The 25,688-nt window shown below is 26.0% G+C and overlaps 2 protein-coding genes across 2 annotated transcripts in view; both read right to left on the bottom strand.

Annotated features, from left to right (window-relative positions):
- LOC117169397 (beta-alanine-activating enzyme) overlaps positions 1 to 8,906 on the bottom strand; it is a 15,411-nt gene extending 6,505 nt beyond the window's left edge. The window contains exons 1-6 of the mRNA XM_033355764.1: positions 8,759 to 8,906; positions 8,188 to 8,449; positions 3,607 to 4,439; positions 1,400 to 1,488; positions 443 to 1,326; positions 213 to 355 (exon numbers count right to left, since the gene is read on the bottom strand). Coding sequence (XP_033211655.1) covers positions 213 to 355; positions 443 to 1,326; positions 1,400 to 1,488; positions 3,607 to 4,439; positions 8,188 to 8,449; positions 8,759 to 8,762 — 2,215 coding nt within the window. The 5' untranslated portion in view covers positions 8,763 to 8,906. The remainder of the gene's footprint in view (positions 1 to 212; positions 356 to 442; positions 1,327 to 1,399; positions 1,489 to 3,606; positions 4,440 to 8,187; positions 8,450 to 8,758) is intronic.
- Positions 8,907 to 18,982: 10,076 nt separating this feature from the next.
- Positions 18,983 to 25,688, bottom strand: part of LOC117169040 (S-phase kinase-associated protein 1) — a 14,620-nt gene continuing 7,914 nt past the window's right edge. The window contains exons 2-3 of the mRNA XM_033355120.1: positions 24,533 to 24,811; positions 18,983 to 19,428 (exon numbers count right to left, since the gene is read on the bottom strand). Of these exons, the coding sequence (XP_033211011.1) occupies positions 19,219 to 19,428; positions 24,533 to 24,811 (489 nt within the window). The 3' untranslated portion in view covers positions 18,983 to 19,218. The remainder of the gene's footprint in view (positions 19,429 to 24,532; positions 24,812 to 25,688) is intronic.

Genomic DNA, 25,688 nt, shown 5'->3' with positions numbered 1-25,688 from the left:
ATTATTACATGGGATTGCAAAAGGTTGCATGCGACTGCAAAAAATTGGGTGGAATTGCAAAATATTGCATGGGATTGCAAAAGTTTGCATGGGATTGCAAAAGGTTCCATGGGATTGAAAAAAATGGCATGTAATTGGAAAATGTTGCATGGGATTGCAAAACATTGCATTGGATTGCATTGGATTGCATTTTAAAAATTAATAATACTCACCAACAACTCCACGAAAATTATCGAAAACTAGAACTGAAGCTTCGATTCTATCTGGCAATCGGACTAAATAATTTTCAGAAGAACTTAATTCAATCGTGCAAATTAAACCGGAATGAGAACCAGCGGTCGCAAATATTTTTCCGCTAAAAATATACAACAACTATAATTCATCACCAGTGTTAAAATAAAATTTGAATAAAAGTAAAACCAAAAAGTTTCAAAAAAGATACCTGGAATATTCAAAAACAGTCGGAGAAGCGTCTACACACTTTTTCAAGTCGTAACACTTTAAAAATTGAAATTTAATTCCCCTCTTTAAAGAGCATTTCCCTTCGTTTTCTATTTGATCCCCTCCAATTTTAAAGCCTCTGCACTTTTGCCATAAACATCTATCAATGATTTCATCAGAATTATTCAATTTTTTCGATTCCTCCACTGATAGTGAAATTTTCTTCCTCGAACTAGAAGCTGAAGATTCATTTTTACTTTCAAATTTTATATTAATTTCACTGCCAGAATTAATTTGCCTTTTAAATTGATTTTTGAGATAGGCAAGACATTGAGGAAAATCTGAATCTTTCAGAAGCATGCCGATTAAATCTGGGAACTCTTGATTGAATTTTTCCGAAAGAGAATTTACAATTTGTAGAGCTGCTATCGAAGTTCCACCAGATTTCAAAAATCCAGTTTCGAGAGAGCCTACAGTTAATTTCCATAAACTTTGGAATTCATTTTCCACATTCTTTAATGAAGTACTTTTAGAAGAATTTTCAATTATTTTCTCTAAGGATCGAGAACAAACTTTTCCATTTGATGTGAGAGGGAAATGATCAATTAAGTGGATTTCGTCTGGTCGATAATAATCTGGTAGATTTCTCAGGTTATTCATTAAATAAATTTTTATATTCTCCTCTCCGCTTTTTTCAATATTTGTTAATTTAGAGACACAAAGATGCAACTTGTGATTTTTATCATTCCAAATTGCAAGACAATTTCGTATTGAGTCCATTTTTAAAATCGTATTTTCTAGTTTGCAGAGATCGATTCTGTTTCCAAATCTTTTTATTATCTTATTATGTCTTCCTTTGTAAAATATACGCCTCGTATTATCAATCTGAATAAAATTCAATAATTTTATTGATAAATAGAATTAAAAACTAAAGTTAAAGTTTAATTAAATTTCGTACCATTACTTCATCTCCAGTATTTCGAAATACTGGGTCTCTAGATGAATTTATTTCCTCTTCATCTATACTACAAATTCTTTTTCTACTACCTGCAAAAAAATTTGATTTCCGAGTGGCAAAAATGGGCTTGTAAATAGTTGCATAGGATTGAAAAGATGACATATGATTGTAAAGGCTTGAATAAAATTACACAAGTTTACATGGGGTTGTACAAGGTTGCATGGGAACTCAAAAGATTAAATAGGATTGCAAAAGATTGCATAGGATTGCAAAAAATTTCATGAGATTGCCACATATTGTATCAGATTGCATAGGATTGCAAAAGATTGAATGAGATTGTAAAAGATTGAATGAGATTGTAAAAGATTGCATAGGATGGCGCAAGATTGTATGGGATTGCAAAACATTGCAAGAAATTGCAAAAAATTTCATTAGATTGCTAAATATTGCATAAGATTGCAAAATATTGCATTGGATTACAAAAGATTGGATGGGATTGTAAAAGATTGCATAGGATGGCATAAAATTGTATGGGATTGCAAAACATTGAAAGGAATTGCCAAGAATTTCATTAGATTGCCAAATATGCATTAAATTGCAATGATTGCATCGGATTCCAAAAGATTGAATGAGATTGTTAAAAATTACATAGGATGGCACAAAATTGTATGTGATTGCAAAAAATTTCATTACATTGCCAAATATTGCATCAGATTGCAAAAGTTTGCATGGCGTTGCAAAGTATTGCATTCCATTGTAAAAAATTGAATGGGGTCAAAAATTGCATAGGATTGCAAAAAATTGTATTGGATTTCAAAACATTGCATGACATTGTAAAAGATCGCATGGAATTACCAAAGATTTCATGGGATTGTAAAAGATCTCAAAGCATTGCATAAAATTTCATGGGATTGCAAAAGATTGCATTGGATTGCAAAAGATTGTATGGAATTATAAAAGATTGAATGGGATTGTAAAAGACTGCATGGGACTGCCAAAGATTGCATTGGTTTGTAAAAGATTGCTTGGGATTAACAAAGATTGCATGGTATTGTAAAAGATTGCATAGGATTGCACAACATTTCCTGGGATTGAAAATTATTGCATGGAATTGAATCGGATTACAAACAATTACATAAAATTACATTTTGATGCAACAGATTGGATGAGAATTCAAATAATTGCATGGGATTGTAAAAAATTGCACAAAAATTCATGATATTGCAAAAAAAATGCATGGGCTTGAAAAAGATTGCATGTGATGAAGTAGGTTAGAATATAAATAATTTGGTGGGAAATTCATATCTATTTGATTAAAAGTTTATATTTTTTGTTGAAAATTCGTCTTTTTCAGTATCAAATCAATTCTTTCGAATGAAAACATAATTCCTTGATTGAAAATATATGTATTTTGTTACAAAATACGTTGTTTTTTTGTATAAAATCAATTGTTTTTGTAAAAAATGATATTGTTCGTTTGAAAATGAGTCTATTTCAGTCCAGGGTTAACGTATTTTATTGAAAAATTGTCTTTTTTTTTAAATTTAACATTTTTTAAATTTCAAATATAAATATGTTGTTATATCATTCGTTGTTTTATTGAAAATTAATCTTTTTTAATTGGATATTTATCTCATAATTCATTTGAAATTCCTCAAATATAAATTAAACTTATTCATTAAAGTTCTCGAAAAGAAACGTTAAAATCGCTCGAAATCATTGAATCCTTTGAAATAGCTTTTACAGTTAATTTGATTTATTTCCCAAAGTTCACTAGAACTATCTTGAAAGCTTTGGAAATCCTACAAAATTCTTTGAAATTCCATGAAATTTTTTAATCTTTTAAAGTGCTTTGAAAACCCTTAAAATCTCCGGCAATGTTTGGAAATCTTTAAAATTCTCTAAAATCCCTCGAAATGTTTCGAAATTCGTTGAACTTGTGAAAATATTTTTAAATCTCTTGAAACCCGATAAAATCTCCTTGAACCGATAAAATCGCTTAAAATCCATTGAAATTTTTTCAAATTTGTCGAAATCCTACGTTAAATAAATTTAAAAAATCATTAATTCTACACTTCGCGATTTTTTTCATAAATTCTGTGCGAAAAATTATAAAAAATTAATAATAAGAAAATCATTCTATAACCTGCTGAATTCGAAAAATCATATCAAAAAAATATTCAAATAATTAAATTAAAAATATCTACCGATAAATAAAATGCCTTCTCCTTCTTCCAGAACTTTTCCTTCCTCACTTCTAACTTCGAAGATCGTTTCCGAAAGTGCTTTTCCCAAGAATCCATTAGAAATATCTAATTCATTTTCCTCCTTAAATTCTTCAACACTCGCCCAACAAGAAACTTCCGTGATTCCATAAATATTAAAAATTCTCGTTTGATTTTTCTCATTTCGAACTCTCTTGAGCGCTTCCATTTTCGGAAAAATTTCACCTCCAAGGATCAAAATCCTTAAAGAACCTTTCTCCCCTAATATTCCATTTTTTAAATCTTCTTCTGAAAATTTTCCCAGCAAAATTGAAGGGGTAGTTTGAAAAACGGAAACTTTACTCAGCTTCATAATTTCTAAAAGCTTCCTGGGATTTTTTTTCAATTCTCCAGAAGCCATAAAAAGAGTTGCACCACTAGAAAATCCTAAAAAAATCTCTACGATACTCGGGTCGAAAGTCATGCTCGTTAATTGGGCAATCACGTCCCTATTTGTAATTGCAAGGATCTTTTTTAAGTCAAAAATATTAGGCACTATACTTTCATGCGGCACCTTTACAATTTTTGGAACTCCAGTTGTTCCGGAAGTACTGATGGCGTAGGCGAAAATATTTTTTTGGAAATCTGAATTGTTTTTTTTCTGATTGGTTTTCAGCTTGAGTAATTGAACACTTTGGCCGTGAATATTTAATCGATAATGTAACTCGGCATCGGGTATTTCACTCCGAGAAAATAGATGTGAGACCTTCAATCGAGAAAATAAATCTAGAGATGTCGAGGGTAATGTAATGAATCCTCGACCACTTGAAATTATTCTGAAAAATTGAACCGCCGATATTTTTCTATAATTATTTATTATTTGATACGTTCTTTAGCTGAATTTCACCAGTTAGAAGTTTTCAAAATATTTAAATTCTGTAAAACCGGGAACTTTATGCATTTTTAGAAGAAAAATCTATCCAATTACATGAGATAATTAAATTTAACCCTTAACGTGTAGTGTGGGTGTTTAGCACCCGAAGAAATTTTCAAACTCTTATAAACCATACTTAATTCGAAAAAATCGAGTGAGTGTCGCTTTCTAACGTAAGTATATCGTATGAAGTGAAATCATTTTTTTTTTTATTATTATTTTATTCTTTTTTTGTTTGCTGATGGCTTATAACTTACGGCAGCGCGTCATGCAAGAGCAGACTGTCGATGTATTGAATAAAATATAATATTCATAAAATTCAGTTATATATTTCTCTTTTCAATTTCTTGTATTTTTATAGAATTACAAGTCAAAGTTCCTCAAGTTTTATAATAATAAATGGATTTAAGAGCAAAAAATTTGATTCATCATTTTATCATAAAATTGACTTTTCAACTGTGCAAATAAATATATATTTTAAAAGCACCCAAGTTGTCATATTTTTTTAATTCAAGTACGCTATTTCAAAAGTATGGTCATAAATTTTCAGGTTAAAATAATTAAAATTGGGTGAGATGAATTTTTAAGTAAAAACCCCCTATTTTTTCACTTTTTTTCAATAATTTTTTTAACAAAGTTAAAATAAATAAATGGCTATAAAATCAACTCTGCCTTATAAAATATACCTTAAACTATATCGGATAATTTTATTGTGTCAAAATATTCAATAGGGGTTAAACAATACATGATTAAATACGCTGGGGTCTAACATACCCACAATGCACTTTACCGAGATTTTTACCATGTATGCACTTTGAGGGTTAAATTAACTTTGTTCAATTGTGAAATCATTTAGTTTAAAATGTTTCATTCTAAAATTTTTTACTAAAAAATTTTCCATTTTGAGTCTTCATTTTCAAGGGTACATTTTCAAATTGAAGAATTTTAAAATTCTCGTGTAAAATTATATGAATAACAATTTTTTTAAATCTAATTTTAATATAAAATTCGCTGTTTTTAATTTTCAAATACTGAAATTTCAGCAGTTCATAATTCGATGTTTAGTTTTCTTAAGTTTTTAACTGAAGAAATTTCAAGATAAAAGTGAATTTTGTATTTAACGAAAGTCTAAAATATGTTTACATAATTTTAGATAGAAATGATTTAAAAATTAATTGTCATCTAATTGACTCTCAGATAGGGACTTTATGAGATTTGAAAAAAAATCCCAACTCTGATCAACCTCTTTTTAAAAAGTTAAGAACTAAAATCCTTTAAAATTCAAAATTTTTGAAAGAAGAAGCCATTTTAAGATGGAACAATTTAAAGATTTTTACGTAAGAAATTAAATTGTTTCAATTCGAAAACTTTAGCAGTTGAATAAATATAAATTTCCGTATTTATTCGGTTTGAAATTGAGTTTTTGACAGAAAATTTAAATAATTTATACTTTTAGTTGAAAAATGATAGTTGTTTGTTGAAAATTCAACTATCTGGTTAAAAAGTCATGTATTTTGTTGAAAATTCGTTCTTTTTGGGAGAAAATTAATCGACTTGTTTGAAAATTCAACAGTCAATTTTTTCTCTCTCTTTGTTCAATGAATAATGCTTAGTTGACAATTTAACTCATGTTGAAAATTTGTTTTTTTTTTAGTAAATTCGACTGTTTTTTATTTAAAATCATAACTTTTTTGGTTGAAATATCATCTACTACATTTTCCGATCAGAAAAAACCTATTTTTGAATGAAAATTTAATTACTAGTTTGATTACTCTTTTGCTCAGAAATTATTTTTTTGGTTGATGATTTATTATTTTAATTGAAATCTCATCTCTTTGGCACAAAAATGAGCTATTTTGTTAAAAAATCGTTTTTCCTTTAGCTGAAAATTATTATTTTTTTTTTTTTTACTGAAAATTTAGCTGTTTCAGTTGAAACTTTAACTATATTTTTGAAAATTTATTAATTTTGTGGTTGAAAAAAATTTCTTCGGATAAACATAAATTTTTAATTTTTTGATAGAAATTATTAATCTTCTCGGTTGAAAATTCAATTATTCGATAAGGATTCATAATTTTAATCGAAAATTTATTTATTTTTTGTTTCAAAATTCAACTATTCCAGTTGATAAATAATTATTTTATTCGAAAATTCATCACCTTGGTTTAAAATGTAATTTGTTTTTTATTTTAGTTTTGTTGTTTTGAAAATTATTATTTTTTCAACTAAAAATGTTACACACTATTTCAATTGAATATTCCATTATTTTACTAGAAAATTCATCTGTTTGGTTGAATATTAATTCTTTTAACTAAAAATTTGACTATTCATATTCTGGTTGAAAATTTATCTTTTTTAGTAAAAAAAATCATCTTTATTTGGAAAAAAGTATCTGCTTGGTTGAAAATTCAACTATTCCACTTTAAAATTCATTTAAGTCAAAAAATTCATCTCTTTCCTTGAAAAAAGATCTATTTTATTGAAAATTCATTTTTTCTTTGGCTGAATATTACTTTTTTTAACTGGAACTTTGACTATTCCAGTTGAAACTTGAACTATATTGTTGGAATTTTTTTTTGCTGAAAATTAATTTTTTAAACTAGAAATGTAACCATGTAAGTTGAATATTCAATACTTTTAATAAAAAATTAATCTCTTTTGTTAAACATTATTCTTTTAACTAAAAATTTAATTATTCAATTTTAGGTTGAAAATAATTTCTTTTTTGGCAGAAAATTAATCTGATGGTTTGTAAATTCATCTTTTTGGTTGAAAATCTCATTATTCCAGTTAAATATTCATTAATATAGTTCAAAATTTATTTTTTTACATAAAAATAAAACTACTTATTTGAAGGTTAAACTATTTTGTTAAAAGCTCATCATTTTATTTAAAAATCATCTATTCCAATTGAAGATTTATCATTTTAGTTGAAAATTTATCACTTTGATTGAAAATTAAATTTTTTGAAAATTGACTATTTTTGGTTGAAAATTCAATTATTTTAGTTCAAGATTCATCTTTTTTTTAACTCATTTTTTAATCTTTTTTATTACTATTTTTTTAATTCGTTTTTTTTTGTTTTGTTAAAAATAATTATTTTTTAAACTGAAAATTTAATTTTTAATTAATCATATTTTTGGTTGGAAACGCTTCAATTTGATTTTTATAGTTGGAAATTTATGTATATTGTTGAAAAATAGTTTTTTTGGGGGCAGAAAAGTAATCTTATTATTTGAACATTCATCAATTTGGTTAAAAAAATCAATAATTCCAGTTCTAAATGCATCATTTTAATTCAAAATTCATTTTTTTGTGTGTAAAATTAATTTTTGATGCAAAAAATTTAACTTCCATTTTTTGTTGAAAGTGGATCTTTTTAAGTATAAAATCCAACTTTTCATAAAAATTCATCACTTTGGCCGAAAAGTTGTGGTTTTTTTGTGTGGAAAATGAATTTTTTTAACTAAAAATTTAACTTCCATTTTTTTTTTGAAAACTGATCTTTTGCAAGTTAAAAATTAAACTATTAGTTTTAACATTTATCTACCATTGTGCATGCAATATTTTTACTTGAAAGGTTAGAATTTTGAAGCGGTTTAAATAAACTAAAAAAACTATATAAAAAAATTACTAATATTAAATCTTACCCTAAGATTATAGATGGGATGCAAAATCCCGGAGTCTCGAGATCTATTGCCACAAATTGCGATGCGAAAATTCCTTCCAAAATTTCTTTTATGTCAATTTTCGTAGTTTCTAGTTCCTGGTATGTTATTTTTTTAATATTAAGTCCATCGTGATATTCTATAGCAAATTTTTCCAGTTCAGCATTTTCGCAAATCGAACTCAAAGAAATAAAATTTTGAGTCTCCGCATTTTCCGAGTATTTTATCTTTTTAGCAATCAAATCTAAAATGAAATAAAATACTCTAACACCCTGCCTCGTAGTTTAATATTTCGCAACTAATTCTTATATTATAGGAAACAATTTTTTGATATCAGGAATTCAAATTGAAGCGCCATTTGAGTTTTGCTCTGCGCATGCGTTTCACCTCTGTTTTTTTTTTACAAAAACACGAAGAAATAAAATATTTAAAAATCAATACATCCCGAATGCAAATGTTTTAAAAGCAGATCAATTTTTTGCGACGCAAATTGTACATTATATTTAGTTACTTCAATATGTTTCAAAATTAAAATTATTCATTGTGTACTTACCCATTTTCGAGACCTTACATCCACATATTATTTCGTAAAATAAACTAATGATTTGATCATCTTATTTATTTTTACATCCTTCTGTATGACAAATTCTTATTTTCACGCAAAAAAGTAAAACATCACTTTGCATTATTTTTCAAATCTGTAAACACGCCGTGTATTGTGCCGCAAATTTGAGGTTAGTTTCCCTTTTTTCAGCTCCATCTAGATTTCAAATAAATTTGTAAATTGTATGCAGAGATGAGTTGTAATTATCCGAAATTCCCTGACCGCATTATTATTTCAAAGACTATCATTTTAATCTTGTAATATTTAAAACATATAATCCTTCATGAACGGAATGAAAGAATTTCAGATTAAAATTTTCGAATTAGCTTATTTCAACCAAAAATGAGATTAATTTTCCGTCACAAAAGATATGAATCCTCAATCCAAAAGAACGAATTTTCAACAAAACTGTTAAATTCTCGACCAAAGTATGTAGATAACTATTTAACAAACTGTAGTTACATTTTCAAAAAAATAATAAAAATTTCAACAAAATAGTTAAATTTTCAACCAAATTTTAAACCTTTATCTTTCCCAATACCCTTTCCTCCATTTCATCCTTTCCTTGGTTTATATACCCACGTCAATATTTTTCTAACTCTGCTAATCCCCTCTTTTCTACCTTATCCTATTATTTATCTATCTACATCAACAGTTTTCTATCTCTGTCAATCTAAATCTCCGTCCATCTTTTTCATCTGTATCTCCCTAATAGCACGGAACGTTCCGGGAACTTGCCTGGAACGTGTCCTGAGCGTGTAAAATATCCGCCGCTGGGAACGTTCCACTGGGACCTGTGGGGAACCTTCCATTATTGTTATTTTTAATAACAAGTATCGGATATTCATTGATAATTATAACAATGACGATAATTTATTCTTTGAACGTTCCAGTGGAATGTTCCTGGAACGTTCCCAAGTGGCGGACATTTTACAAGCTCAGTTCCTGGAATGTTCCGTGCTACTAGGGCTACGTCAACATTTTTCTATCTCTCTGTTAATCTAAATTCCCATCTATCCACGTTAATCTTTTACTATATATCTCTGTCACTTTCTAAATTTTCGTCTTTTTTCAATCCCCTTTTTCTTTTTTCATCCTATCCTTCATCTACCAACGTCAATCTTATTCTATCTCTGTGTCAATCTAAATTCCCGTCTATCTTTGTCAATCCCCTCTTTTCTGTATTATCATATCCTTTAATTATCTCTTTACTTTTTCTATCTGTCTATCAATCAGCATCCCCGTTAATCTCATCCTTTCCTGTATCAATCCACGTCTCTTTTTCAATCCCTACTTCTCTATCTCTTTATCAATCTAAATTCACCTTTATCTTTTCCATAATACCCTCTACTCTATCTCATCCTATCCTTTATCCGTTCACACCAATATTTTTCGATCTCTCGGCCAATCTGACTTCCCGTCTATCTTTTTTAATCTGCTCTTCTCTATCTCATATATAACCTTTATCTATTCATGTCAATCTTTTTTTATCTCTGTTAATCTACATCCCCGTATATATCTTTCAATCTCCTCTTCTCTATCTCATCGTATACATATTTTTTTTTCTATCTCAATGTCAATTTAAATTTTGCATCTGTCTTTTCAAATACCCTATTCTCTACCTCATCTGATCCTTAATCTATCTACGTCAATCTTTCTCTATTTCTGTTAATCCAAATTCCCGCCTATCTTTTTTAATCTTCTCTATCATATTATATCATACCACTATCTTTTTCTATCTGTTAGTCAATTTAAATTTACGTCTATCTATTTCAATCTTTTCTTCTCTATCTCATCCTATCCTTTATCTATCCACGTCAAATTTATCTAAAAGAGATAGAATACAGTAAAGCAAAAGATAAGGATTCCCAGTCACGAAAGATGGATAAAAAAATTAAAATTTATAATAGATAATAGACTAAGGGAAAGAGTAGAGTAGAAAGAGTGATAAAAAAATATTTAGACAAGGAAAAGAAAAAGATAGCATTTTACGAATGCAAAGTCACCTATTGAGAGAGATAGAATAGTTAGATAGAATATTATAGAAAGTTGAATTTTCAACCTAAAAATATGAATTCTCAACAAAAAATGTAATAATTATTGATATTTTAAACAAAAAGTAGGAAATTGTTGGATAGGAAAAGATAGTGCTATTCTATCTCTATATCAATTGGTTATTTGCCTCCCTAAGACTCGGTCTTATCCTATTCCCTAATTCAATAAATAACTATCGCTTTTTTTACTTCAATCTGTCTCGTTAACATAAATTTGAATCATGGTCTCCCATGATTGAGTATATTCTTATCATTTTCTTGTCCCTGAAAATTCGGGAATCCATCGAAAAGTTAGGGAATTTAATTAAAAAATTAATTGACCATTGTTGAGATAGAGAAGAGGAGATTGACAAACGTAGACGGGAATTTAAAATAAAAGAGATAGACAAAATAGACATAAATAGATCAAGGATAGGATGAGATAGAGAAGAGGGTACTGAAAAAGATATACGTGAATTTAGAATAAAAGATAGACAGAAAAGGATTGACATGAATAGACAAAGGATAGGATGAGATAGAGAAGAGGGGATTAAAAAAGATAAGACGAGAATTTCGATTGAAAGGGAGATAGAAAAATATTGAAGACGGTATTGAAAAATATATACGTGAATTTAGATTTAAAGATAGATTGAAAGGGATAGAAAAATATTGAAGACGGTATTGGAAAAAATAGATATGAATTTAGATTAAAAGATAGATAGAAAGGGATTGACATGAATAGATCAAGGATAGGATGAGATAGAGAAGAGTGGATGAGAAAAGATAAGATGAGAATTTAGATTGAAAGGGAGATAGAAAATATTGAAGCCGGTATTGAGAAAGATAGACGTTAATTTAGATAGAAGGATAGATAGGATGGGATACATTTTCTATATCTCTATCTATAATAAGGATTAAAAACTATTCACAAAGATAGGATCTCTATCTTTTTAGTTTCAGCCAGAACATCCAAATTAAAGAACATTCAAGGCAAGACGAATGGTCTGAAAGACAGTTTAACTTTTCGATCTGAGAATATGAAAATCCACAAAAAAAAATTAATTTTGAAAGAATCAGTTGTATTTTTTAACCAATACAGAGGAAATTATTCCTAACAAAAACAACGAATGTTCGTCTAGAAAATACCAATTTTTTGTTTATCAAAAATTAAATTTGAATTTTCAGTCTAAACAATTATTTTCAAAGAAAATAATGAACAAAAGAGATGAATTTTCATAGTAAAAAGAGGTAGTTTCTTCTAAAAAATATATAAATTTTCTACACAAACAGAATTTCAACTAAGTGATGAATCGACAACAACTAAATGATTTTGTAAGCAATTAGTTCAATTTTCAACGCAAAAATGAAACTTCAAAACAAATTTGAGTAGATATTTGAACAAAGACTTTAATTTTAAATAAATAGTTGGATCCAACTAAAAAGACGAATTTTCAATCATTTTTAGCATCCAATGGAACAGTTGCAATTTTTTTTCAAATATGAAATTTCTATTGACACGGATGAATTTTTCAACGAAAAAATATGATTTTTGACAAAATTGTTAACTTTTCAACCAAATAATACAATTTTAAACTAAAAAAATGATTCTCAGGAGAAAACAACTTCAAAAAATACCAGGCAAATGAATTGAATTAATAAATAAAATAAACTTATTATTATTTTCAAAATGTCAGATTAAAACTTTAAAAAAGCAAATATATTTCCATTAAAAATGATTACTTTATTAGCACAAAATATGAATCTTCAATCAAAAAGGACAACTTTTCAACAAAATATAGTTGTATTTTGAACAAAATAATTGAATTTTAAATAAAATAAATTCTCAACAAAAAAGGTAATAGATAATATTTCAAACAAAAAATATTAATTTTTAAACCAAGAAGAGGAATATTCAACAAAGAGATGAATTTACCAACCAAAAAGACTAATTATCAACGAATAAAAGCTTTTCAATCAAGATAGAAAAGAGGTAATCCAAATTTTTGAACAGTCAGGCCAAAAAACGAATTTTCCGTAAAACAGCTCATTTTTTTCAAAAATATGAATTTTTAATCAGTTTTGCTTTTTTAACCAATAAATAGTAAATCTAAAACCATTTCTAACATAAATCACGAATTTTCAACTAAAAGGGATCTATCTTTAACCAGGAATGGAAATTACATCTTCAGTTCAAAAAATTTATTTTGAACCAAAAAAAAAACATGAATTTTCAACCGAAGAGCTAAACTTTTAACAGAAATGAATTAATTTTCTACAAAATAGTTACTTAATATTATGAATCTTCCATTAAAAATGTATTTTTCAAGAAAGTGGTGCAAGCTTCAAACAAAAAAGACGAATTTTCAACAAAATATTTGAATCTTTAATAAAAAAAGTTTCATTTTCAACCAAAAAGTTGCACTTTGATCCAAAAAATGAGGAATTTTCAGCTAGAAAGATTAAAAAATGAAAAAGTGATTTTTTTTACTTAACACTGCTTAAATTTTAAGTGAAATTATTTTTACTTTAAATACTTTAAGCATCCTTGAAAAGCTTCAAAATTTTATTTCAAAATCTTCAGAAATATAGAAGTTGTTTTAAATTTGTTCAAATTTAAAATTTTTTCAGAACTTCTAAACAGCTTTTAAAATTAATTGAATTTTTTCTAATTTATATAATTGCCTAAAAAGAATCTGAAAGATTTTAAGGCAATTTATAAGAAATTTGCATGACAATTATAAATCTTTTCAAAACACCTAAATATATCTTAAAATTACACAAATTTTTTTCTAGAATAAGTGTTCATTCATTATTTATACATCAAGATTCAACAATTTCACTTTCAAATCATTTTTCAAATACAACAATTAAAATCGTAATGTACAAAGCTAGATATTTAATCCTTCTTTTTATTTTTAAATTGAAAATAGTTTATAAAGTTTCAATCGAACTTTTACTTTTCTTTAACAGTGTGTCTAGCGTTTCTGCAAAAAGAAATTCCAAGACTTTTCCAGATTTTCCAGGACAAAAAATTAATTTTTCAAGGCACCTTTTTTACAGTGAAAAGATGGTTTTCACGAAATATGCCTCAAAAATCTGATTTTATGGTCAAAACCCCATTTTTAACTACAATTTTCTTTTTTTTTTAATTGGTTGAAATTTGACTTGAGTAATTGAATTTTAAATTTAAAAAATAAATTTTCAGTCAAAAAGATGAATTTTTAACTAAAATTATGAATTTTCCATAACAAACAATATTATTTTTTAATAAATTGGTTCAGCCTTCGCACAAATAATAGAATTTTCTACCAAAAAAAGATGAATTTGAGAGCATTACTCCATGCCACAATCTTAACATAGAATCTTTGATGAAATAAAATAATTTCAAATATAAATTTAAATTTTTTAAATTTCTTATCCTTGACAGTTAAGGCTCTTATAGAAATTCCGCGACTTTTGCCACATTTTTTTCTTCAAAATTTGGATATTCTTAAGTTTTTAACTGGTCAAAATCAATTATTGTTCACTTGTTAATACTGAAAGTACAGATCAACTCAAAAACTATTTTTTTTTTTAAATTTTATTCGTTGAATAAAAATTATTTTTATCCCAATTTTTCAATTTCAAACACTTGAAGATTTTTGAATAACGCATTGTAAGCTGATTAATAGCACAATTGAAAAAGATAACAATTCAACTGATTATTTAAAAAATGATTGAAATCAAATTTGGAACACAAATTTTTCTTTTAAAAATATGCTAAATTCCCGGTAAAAAAATAAATTCACTGTCATTTATCGGTCTCAAAAAATTCCCGGTCCAACGGCCACCCTGCATTGTACATAAAAATTATTTAAATTATCCAATTTTAATTTTTTCCAGCACAATTGATAACTGAATAATTAAATTAAATTTTAACATTTTTCAATATAAAAGAATATAAATCCACGTTATCATTTGCAATGCTGAAAATTAAAAAATAAATAAATGAACTTTAAAATTTTCAAAATTATATGTTTTTAAGGAATTTTCAATTACAAATATTAAATATTCAAGAATTAAACGAATTAGAGCTGAACACTTTTTAAATTAGAAAATCAATTATTTTCTTTTCAAATAGTTTAAACATCCTTGAAAAGCTTCAAAATTTTATTTCAAAATCTTGAGAAATCTAGAAGTTGTTTTAAATTGGTTTTAAATTTAAAACTATTTTGGAAATTTAGTTTTTCAAAGATTTAAACAAAATTTTTAAAAAAGATTCTAGAAGATTTTAAGAAAACTTTCTAAAATTTGCATGATTATTTTTTTTTAATTCCTAAATATCTCTTAAAATTACTAAAAAATGTTCTACAAATGCTCATTTGTAAATTATACATCAAAATAAAAAAATTTCACTTCCAAATTAGGCATTTCTCGAAATTTTAGCGATTTCAGATTTGCTATGTCAAACAATTTAGTTAAAGATTCTTTACTTTGAAATTTTTGTTTTCAATTTACTTGTCTTAAATAAAAATTCAAATATTGCTAAATATTCAATAATATATTTTTTTTTTAATTAAAATTTTCAAATTGAATGGGTTAAAAATTGAATACTTTCGACTGAAACAATATTAAAAAATTTTTTAAATCCTTTGATTAAGAATATCTTATTCTGAAGTTATTTTAAGTTGAAAATAGTTAATAAGCTTTCAGTCACCTGTTCACATTTGTTCAATGACTAAGACTTTCAAATTGAAACCGTTTAAGTTTTAACGTTAAAATCTAAAAATTCTTAAATTTTGAACTGGTTTAAAATCATTTTTGTTCACTTTTTATTACTTGAAGTACAGATCAATTAAAAAAATTTATTTATTTATTAAATAAAATGTTTTTTATCCAAAATTTTCAACATCAAAGGCTTTTATTTTTTGTTTAAGTCTTTAAGAGACCATTTAAAAATTCTATAAATTAAAAATGTAAGCTTTTTAAGCTTATTAAATATATTCTATTATTTGCGTGAATACAATGCGTAATTCAAAATTTGTTTACTTAGAAAACTTTACGTTCAAAATTTTTATTTTAATAAAATTTTTTAACGTTAAGTTTTTTAAGTAAACAAATTTATAATAATTATTATAATTCTTTCTATTATTATTGTAATTCAAAATTTGTTTACTTAGAAAACTTTACATTAAACATTTTTAAAGTAAAGTTTTTTAAGTAAGCAAATTTTGAATTATGCATTGTATTCACGCAAATAATAGAATTTTCTACCAAAAAAAAAAAAAAGATGAATTTAAGAACATTATTCCATACCACAATTTTAATCTTGTAACATTTTTAACATAGAATCTTTTATAAATAAAATAAAATAATTTCAAATTTCTTGTCCTTGACATTTAATGCTTTTATAGAAATTCCGTTACTTTGCAAGATTTTTTTCTTCAAATACGTGATTTTCCCAGTGTGGAATAATTCAGTCAAACCTATTTTTTTCTTTAAGGAAATAAAAATTCCCGGACCATGAGCAAAATTCAAGAAATTTTCCAGGTTTTTCCAGATAAACAATTCCAGGATTTCAAGAACTGTTTAATTTTGAACGTTAAAATTGGGAAATTCTTAAATTTTGAAACTGGTCAAAATAAATTATTGTTCACTTGTTAATACTTAAAGTACAGATACACTACAATTTTTTTATTTGCTAAATAAAAATGGTTTTTATCCCAATTTTTCAATTTCAATTTCTTTCAATTTTTCAAGTTTTCAAGACATTTTAAAATTGTTTAAATTAAAATAATTCAACAAATTCAGGTTGGCCGTTTTTGTCAAAGAAAAAAGTTCCCGGTTAAAGTGCCAAATTACAAATTTTGAACTTTTATCAATTGTCAAAAATTGAAAATTCCCTATTTAAATCCGAAATTTTAATTCTGTTCAAAAAATTCCTTGTTTAAATCCAGAATATTAATTCTTTTCGAAAATGTTCTATTTCAACTAATCTCAAGAATTAGAACTGTTTGGAAAAATTCCCTGTTCCAATTCATAATTTAATTTTTTTCGAAAATTACTCGTTTTAACACAGAACAATAATTTTGTTGGAAAAATTCAATTTTCCATTGAGAATTGCTATTTTCCTAGATAAATTCCACTTTCAACTCAGAATTGGTTAAAAATTGAAAATTTCTTCTTCAAATCCGGAATTTTAATTCTTTTCGAAAATTTTCCGTTTCCAAAAAGAATTCAAATTTTTGTAAAATTCCCTTTTCCAATTTATAATTTTTTCAAAAATATCCCGTTTCAAATTGGAATTAGAATTCATTCTAATAAAAAAATGTTCAGAATTTTGTACCTTTTCGAAAATTTTCAGTGCTAACTCGGAATTGATTAAAATAGGAAATTCCCGGTTATTATTCTGAATTATGTTTAATTATTTTTATTTTAAATGGTTGGAAAATTCTTAAAATGCTTCGAAATTCTGTTTCAAGGTCTTGAAACAGCTACACGTTTTTTCGAATTTTTTAAAATTCAAAAATTTTATTCAAAGTTTTTCACAACTTCTAAATATCTTTTAAAATTATTTGAATTAAAAATAATTGAAATTTTTTTTTTAATTTTCCTAGCAATCTTGAAAAATGTTATTAAAAAGCTTCTAAATTTCATGTTCGAAATCTGCCAAAACCTTGATCTGGTTACAAATTAGGTCGTGGAATATTTGCCTCGAAATTTTGATAATAATAGCCGGGATTTATCGGTACACGTAGAAACTTCGTTTAAATTATTTGAAATCATTTAAAATTTTTAATTAATTTTGAAATTTTTCAAAACTTCTCAATATTTCTTCAACTTACTCGATTTTTTCTAAGTTAATTTAAACATCCAAATTTAAGAAGTTGACTTACAGATTAATTTTGTTTAAATAGAATATTTAAAATTGTAACTTTCAAAGTTTCGTTTTCGAGTATTTTATTTAAAATTACTGATTTTAAATGTACAGTCAGATATTTCTAAATATTAAGTAACTGTTCTTTTTTTTAATTGCAAAATTTAAAATTACGTGGGTTAGGAATTTATTTTTTAACGTCAAAATCTAGAAGTTCTAAAACTGTGAACTGATACCGAATCGTTTTGTACAATCAATTATAATTTATTTAAAAAATTTTAAAGTTCAATTAAAATTTTAAAATCATGGATTAACTCATATTCACATTTGATCAACTAAAAATGTTTGTGATAAAAAATCTTCGATTTTAAACGTTTCTAATTTTTAATTGCTCAAGTCTTCAAAACTGCAGTTTGAAATTCTTTTAATTCAAATACGCATTCTAAACTGAATGATATCATAATTGAAAAAGATCACAATTTAACTAATTAAAAAAAAAAAAAAAAAAAAACGGTTGAAATCTAAGTTGGACGGATTTTTTTTTCTAAAAATTTGTAAAACTCCAAGTCAAAAAATAAATTTACGGTCATTTTCCGGCCCAGCGGCCATCCTGTGATTATTAAAAAAATTATATGTAAAAATATGTAAAATTCCCGGTCAAAAAATATTAATTATTCCGGGACAATTGATAACCGAATAACAAAATATTAAAATAAACTCAGTAATTTCAATCCAAAATAAAAGAAGAAACTCAATCTGATTAATTCTAATGCAATATTTATTCATATCTCTTTTAACTTCAGCTCTGAATGAATTTTCGATCCACTGCCCTTGAATCTTCACAAACAATTAATATTACGTTTATATCAATAAAGATCTTCACCGGAGCAGTCAATCAAAGACCTGCTCTGCTATTCCTTAAACGTAAAATTACATTTCTTACAAATACACCAGGACTTCATCAAGAGTCCTACATTAAAATTCTAAAGCATAGCAAACAAAAATATTGAAAAAAAAATTTCAGAGCGAATGAGGAGAGTGCGCCTGTGATTAATTCAAATGTTTCTTATATCTAAAAAAATACACATAGGAAAGAAAATTAAAAAAAAAACTCGTTTCAAACACAACTTCTTTCAAAAGTAAAAACGTATTAACGATCGCCCGGACCACTCGCCCATCATAGTGCGTTAAAATAATATGGGATTCAACTCTGATTCTTTTTTTTTCTTCTTTATAAGAAAAAAGTTGTCTCAGCGATAAGAGGCAAACAATACACAGAAATTGTACAATTCAAGCATTTTTTTTTACTTTTTTAATCTTCACGACGTCATATTACAAGTAATTTTTAGAAAACGGCGTATTGAAACGAAACCTGATTCTCACGCACACAACGCTTGTGTCGGGAAAGAAGTTTTAAATAAGAAAATTAAAGGAAAAAATAATGTTTAAAAAAAAGTGAGAAAAAACAAACTACTTAAATAGAAAATATGGGTGAAGTCCGGGGGACAAAGAGGCGCAATCTATTTCTCCTCGCACCACTCGTTCTCTTTGCGCACTTGTTCCTCCTCGGCGTTGGAGAAATCATTTTTAATGTTGAAAGTCTTGCGAATCTCATCGGGCGTCTTTCCTTTGATCATGTTTGCAACAGTCTTACATGTCACGTCGAGCAAACCCTTGATGTCCAAGTAATTTGCGGCCAAAATCAATTCAAAGAGAGTTCCCTGGTCAACCTGTAAATTAATTACATTGTTTTTAAATCCAATACTCTTACTTAGTAGTTACATTTTTAGTTGAAAACCTCAATTTTGAAGGAAAAACTAGATTTTCAAGAAAATAGTTCAATTTTCAATCTAAATGAAGGAATCTTCAACTGGAATAGTGGAATTTTAAACGAAAAAAAACGTGTTTTTCACTCAAACGATCAACCTTCAACTGAAAAAGTTGAATTTTTAATAAAAAAGATAAATTGTCAATCGAAATTTAAAATTTTAGGTTAAAAAAATTGGATACCCCAACAAAATTAACTTAAAAAAAAAAAAGAGTTAAATTTTCAACCAAAATGAAAAATTTTCAAATCGTAAATAGTTAAGTTAAATAGTTGAATTTTGAACAAATTAATTTTCAATAAAAAAAGATCAATTGTTCAACCAAAACTTACATAAGTTCAATTTTAAGTTGAAAAAATTACTTTTCTCCAAAAAATTAACTTTTTACAAGAAACAAACTTTCAAAAAAATAGTTACATTTTCAATGAAAATGATGAATTTTTCACTAAAATTGTAAACCTTTAACTGGAATAGTTAAATTTTAAACCAGAAAGATACATTTTTCACTAAAATGACGAATCTTTAACTAGAATAATTTAATTTTGATTTAAAAAAATTAATTTTCAAAGAAGGTAAATGACCAATCAATAAGATTAATTTCTATCAAAAAAGACGAAAATTTTATTTAAAAAGTGCATTTTTCGACCAAAAATTGAATTGTTTTTTTTTTTAATAACAAACTATTAAATTGGCATAGTTACACTTTCAGTTATAAAATGTTTTTCCCATAAATTGTCAATACAATTTTAAACATACATTTTACGTTAAAAAATTATTTTCCACCAAAAAATTATTAAAAAAAAATAATAATAATTTTCAAAAAAATAGTTACATTTTCAACGAAAATGATGAATTTTTCACTAAAATTGTAAACCTTTAACTGGAATAATTAAATTTTAAACCAGAAAGATACATTTTTCACTAAAATGACGAATCTTTAACTAGAATAATATAATTTTGATTTAAAAATTAATTTTCAAAGAAGAAGATAAATGTCCAATCAATAAGATAAATTTCTATCAAAAAAGACGAAAATTTTTATTTAAAAAGTGCATTTTTCGACCAAAAATTGAATTGTTTTTTTTTAATAACAAACTATTAAATTGGCATAGTTACACTTTCAGCTATAAAATATTTTTCCCATAAATTGTCAATACAATTTTAAACATACATTTTAAGTTAAAAAATTATTTTCCACCAAAAAATTATTTAAAAAAAAAATAATTTTCAAAAAAATAGTTACATTTTCAACGAAAATGATGAATTTTTAACTATAATTGTAAACCTTTAACTGGAATAGTTAAATTTTAAACCAGAAAGATACATTTTTCACTAAAATGACGAATCTTTAACTAGAATAATTTAATTTTGATTTAAAAAAATTAATTTTCAAAGAAGACGATAAATGTCCAACCAATAAGATTAATTTCTATCAAAAAAGACGATTTTTTAAAATAAAAAACCGTCAATTTTTCAACCAAAAATTGAATTATTAATTTTTTTGTTTAAATAATGAAATATTAAATTGGAATAGTTACATTTTCAGTTTTGAAACAATGTTTCAATAAATTGCCAATAAAAATGTAAACAAGTTAAATTTCACGTTAATTAAATTTTAAAACAAAAAACTAACTAACAGAAATAGAGTTACGTTTTCAACCAAAGTGATAACTTTTTCAAATTAAATTGTAAGTCTTGAACTGAAATAGTTGCATTTTCAACAAATTATTTTTTACTAAAAAAAAAGTAAATTTTCAATCGAAACTTAAATAAGTTAAATTATAAGTTGAAAAAATTACTTTTCATACAAAAATTAACTTTTAAGAACCAAAAAACAAACTTTAAGAAATTTTTTTTACATTTTCAACGAAAATTAGGAATTTTCAACTAAAATTGTAAACTTTTAACTGGAATAGTTGAATTTTAAACCAGAAAGATGAATTTTCAACGAAAATGATTAACCTTTAACTAGAATATATATTTTCAGAAAATAGAATAACATATTTTCAGTTAAAATTTTTTTTCAAGAATCTGTCCATAAAAATTGAAACACGTTCAATTTTAATTTAGAAAATTATTTTCACCAAAAACAATTAAATATCAACTAAAAAAACTAACTTTCCAAAACAGAGTTACATTTTAAACCAAAGTGATCAATTTTCAAATAAAGTTGTAAAGCTTTTATTGAAATATGGTTTAATTTTATACCAGAAAAATGAATTTTCAACGGAAATGATGAATCTTTAACTAGAATAATTAAATTTTTTACAAAAAAGATTAATTTTCAACTAAGAAGGTAATTTCCACAGAAAATTATGAATTTACAATTACAAAAGATCATTTTTCCAACAAAAAATAAATAATTAAAGTTTTAGTCAAAAAATGACTGTGTAACCAAAGAGATTTTTAACTAAAATTATGGAATATTCAACCGTAATAAGTTAGATTTTTAATTTTAAAAAAATAACAATTTTCAACAACAGTTAAATTTTCGTAAAAAAATGCATTTTCACCCAAAGAAAAAATAAGTTTTCATTAAAATAAGCTCATATTTCAAACAAAAAAATAAATTTTTGATTAAAATGATGAATTTTCAATAAAAAAATTTATTTTAAGCGAAAGAGTTTAACTTACAACCAAGTAACTATATTTCTAACACAAAGAAGAATTTTTAAACAAGAAAATTAAGTTACAAAGTGAACGATAGTTTCCCTTAAAAAAAAAGAAGAAATTTTCAACAAAATATGTGAATTTTCAACGAAACATTTAAATTTTTCCGATTAAGACAAATTTTCATGCAAATTGTTGAATTTTGAACAAGAAGAAATCAATTTTAAAGCAAATTGACGAATTTTGAACTAAAATGATTATTATTTAACTGGAATAATTCAATTTTATATCGAAAAGATGAATTTTCACCCATAAAGATTAATTTTATGCAAAAAGGTGAATTTCTCACATAGTATATAAATTTTAAAACAACTAGTTTAAAAATTATAAATTATGACAGAAAATTAATTTTTGTTGAACATTATTTTCTTTTGTAGAAAATTCGTATTTTTGGCTAGAAAATTGAATTTACCATGAAATTTCAAGACTTGGCGGTACATTTATTTAATTTGTTGAATAGTCTCCTTTTTGGTTAAAAAAACTTAACTTTTTGGTTCTAAGTTTTGTGGGTTCAAGATTCATAATTTAAGTTAAAAACTCATTTTTTCAACTGGAAAAATAACGTTTTTTTTTTGTTTTTTAAATTCAACTGATTGATTGAAAATATAATTTTGTACTGAAACTTTATATTCTCGGGATGCAAATTTAACTGTTTTGTAGAAAATAAATTTTTTGGTTAAAACGCAACTGTTTTGTTGATAATTAATTTGCTTTGTAGAAAATTTAACGATTTGGCTGAAAATTTATGTATTTTATTGAAATAATATTCTTAGGTTGGTTATTCTATTTTTAACTGTTTTGTAAAAAATCAATTTTTTTATTTGTAAGGAATTCAACTGTTTAGCTCGAAATTCATAATTAATTCATAATAAAAAATTTAACAATTTAATAGAAAATCTGTCTGTAAAAAATTCTTTTTGTTTTTAATAATGCTCATTAATTCTCTTGAATGAAAATTTAACTATTCCACTTTTGATTATTAATTAATCTTTTTTAGTTTAAAAATTTAATTATTAAGGGGAAAGTTTTTAGAAACGAAGAGAAATATATAATAAAATTTGGACTAGCAATCACACCGATTGTTCGAACCGAAATTTATTTAATTTGATGAAAATTCACATTTTTGGTAAAAAATTAATCTTCTTCGTTGAAAATTCAACTGTTTGGTAAAAAATTTATATATTTTGTTGAGAGTTGGCTTTTTCTGTTAAAAACTAACTGCTTGATATGGCGGACATAATATTTTAATCAATTAGCGAAGAAATCTAAAAATATTTTTCAGTAAAAACGAAAGAAATATTGGAATTAGTGGACAATTGTAAGAAAATAGTGTCTTTAAGAGTCATTTTTTACGACACCCCTAGCAAAATATTGTCATCATTCAAAAAAAAAAAAAAAGTGTAAAATAATGTGGTGAGTCCGAGACATGGTCACATTATAAAATAAATGTTTGATCAATCCCACGAATTCAAGACTTACTTTCAAAAAATTTTTTACGAAACCCCTATCAAAATATTGTCAACGCTCAAAAAAAAAAGAAGAAAGAAAGTGTAAAATAGTGTGGTGACTCCGAAACGTGGTTTAATTATAACATAAATTCTTGGTAATCCTAAGAATTCCAGACCAACTTTTAAACGTTTTTTTTACGAAACCCCTAGAAAAATATTGTAATCGTTAAAAAAAAAAAAAGTGTAAAATAATGTGGTGAATCCGAGACAGGGTTACATTATAAAATAAATTTTTGGTCAATCCCACGAATTGAAGACTTATTTTCAAAATTTTTTTTACGAAACCCCTAGCAAAATATTATCACCGCTTAAAAAAAAAGTGTAAAATAATGTGGTGGCTCCGAAACGTGGTGTAATTATAACATAAATTTTTGGTAATCCTAAGAATTCCAGATCTACTTTTAAAAGTTTTTTTTTTACGAAACCCCTACAAAAATATTGTCATCGCTCAAAAAAAAAGTGTAAAATAATGTGGTGAGTCCGAGACAGGGTTACTTTATAAAATAAATTTTTGGTCAATCCCACGAATTGAAGACTTATTTTCAAAATTTTTTTTACGAAACCCCTATCAAAATATTGTCATCGCTCAAAAAAAAAGAAGAAAGAAAGTGTAAAATAGTGTGGTGACTCCGAAACGTGGTTTAATTATAACATAAATTCTTGGTAATCCTAAGAATTCCAGATCTACTTTTAAAAGTTTTTTTTTTTACGAAACCCCTACAAAAATATTGTCATCGCTCAAAAAAAAAGTGTAAAATAATGTGGTGAGTCCGAGACAGGGTTACTTTATAAAATAAATTTTTGGTCAATCCCACGAATTGAAGACTTACTTTCAAAAAATCGGCATCCCAGGAGCTGATGTCATCGGTCCGTTTTTCCTTGTTTTCATCGTCCTCTGGTGGAGGAGGGTCGTCCTTGTGATATGTCGCCCACTGGATAACTTTCCTCAAAATCGCAGAATTAACATTCGGTAGTGGCACCACCTCCTCCTCGTCCTCATCTATCCCCAAGTCTTCCAACATAGTTTTTATAGTCACGGAGCACTTGGCTATCTCTACATCAACCTCGAAAACCTCCCCGTCGGAGCTCTGCAATTTAATGTTCGGCATCTGAAAATAAACAACAATTTAAATTTATTATTTCTAAATTTGCGAAAATTAAATCCTACAATAATAAAATTGCGACCCTTTCGTGATACTTAGGAAACCAGGATCTGCAAAAAGAGCTAACCGAAGATAAGCGACGAAAATTGATCAAATCACTAGGGCCCTTACTTAAATTACTGCAAATAATTTATAGTTTCAACAAATAATAGGATATGCGACTTGATACTAATGGAATTTTTGTTTTATATAAGATAATACAGATTTAGCTTTATGAAAACTGCAAATTAAATCCTTTCAAAGTGGAACTTATGAATTTTAAACTTTTAATATTAACGTTTAAGTTTTTTCATTCAAAAATGTTGTATTATGATATTCAATAATTTATGCGTGTAAAATGGAAGTTTTTCAACACTTTTCAACTGATCAATTTAAAATTAAATGCATTCGGTTCCAATAATATATATATATCAATCCTCCAAATTGAAAAATCAATCAATGCATAAATTTTGTTGACAAATTATATCAATTTAAGCAATTTTAAGGGCATGTGATACTTCGTCGTGTGGTCAATCAGGTACAGTTCCGACGGCTTTTTTCCACAAAAATGAAAATTTTTAAAAACTGAATTCGGAGATGCTATAAAATATCATAACGGACGTCCCCGGACTCTTTTTTCAGGGATAATAACAAAAAAAATGTTATTGTGCTAATTACCAAATTTTCTGCATGTGTATTATTTTGTGGTTAGGGTGATTTTTAGCTCTCTGTCATTCCGATAATGTAGGTCTCTATCGTACCGATTCTGTCGGTAAGCACTCTAGGATAATTATGGTGTAATCTAAGATATTATAAGCATAGATGCGGCACGGGAGGTCGGAGT

Source organism: Belonocnema kinseyi, chromosome 3, assembly GCF_010883055.1.
Source record: "Belonocnema kinseyi isolate 2016_QV_RU_SX_M_011 chromosome 3, B_treatae_v1, whole genome shotgun sequence".
Lineage (NCBI taxonomy): Eukaryota > Metazoa > Arthropoda > Insecta > Hymenoptera > Cynipidae > Belonocnema > Belonocnema kinseyi.
Note: the sequence above shows the minus strand (reverse complement) of the source record. Positions and strands in the feature narration are given on the sequence as shown.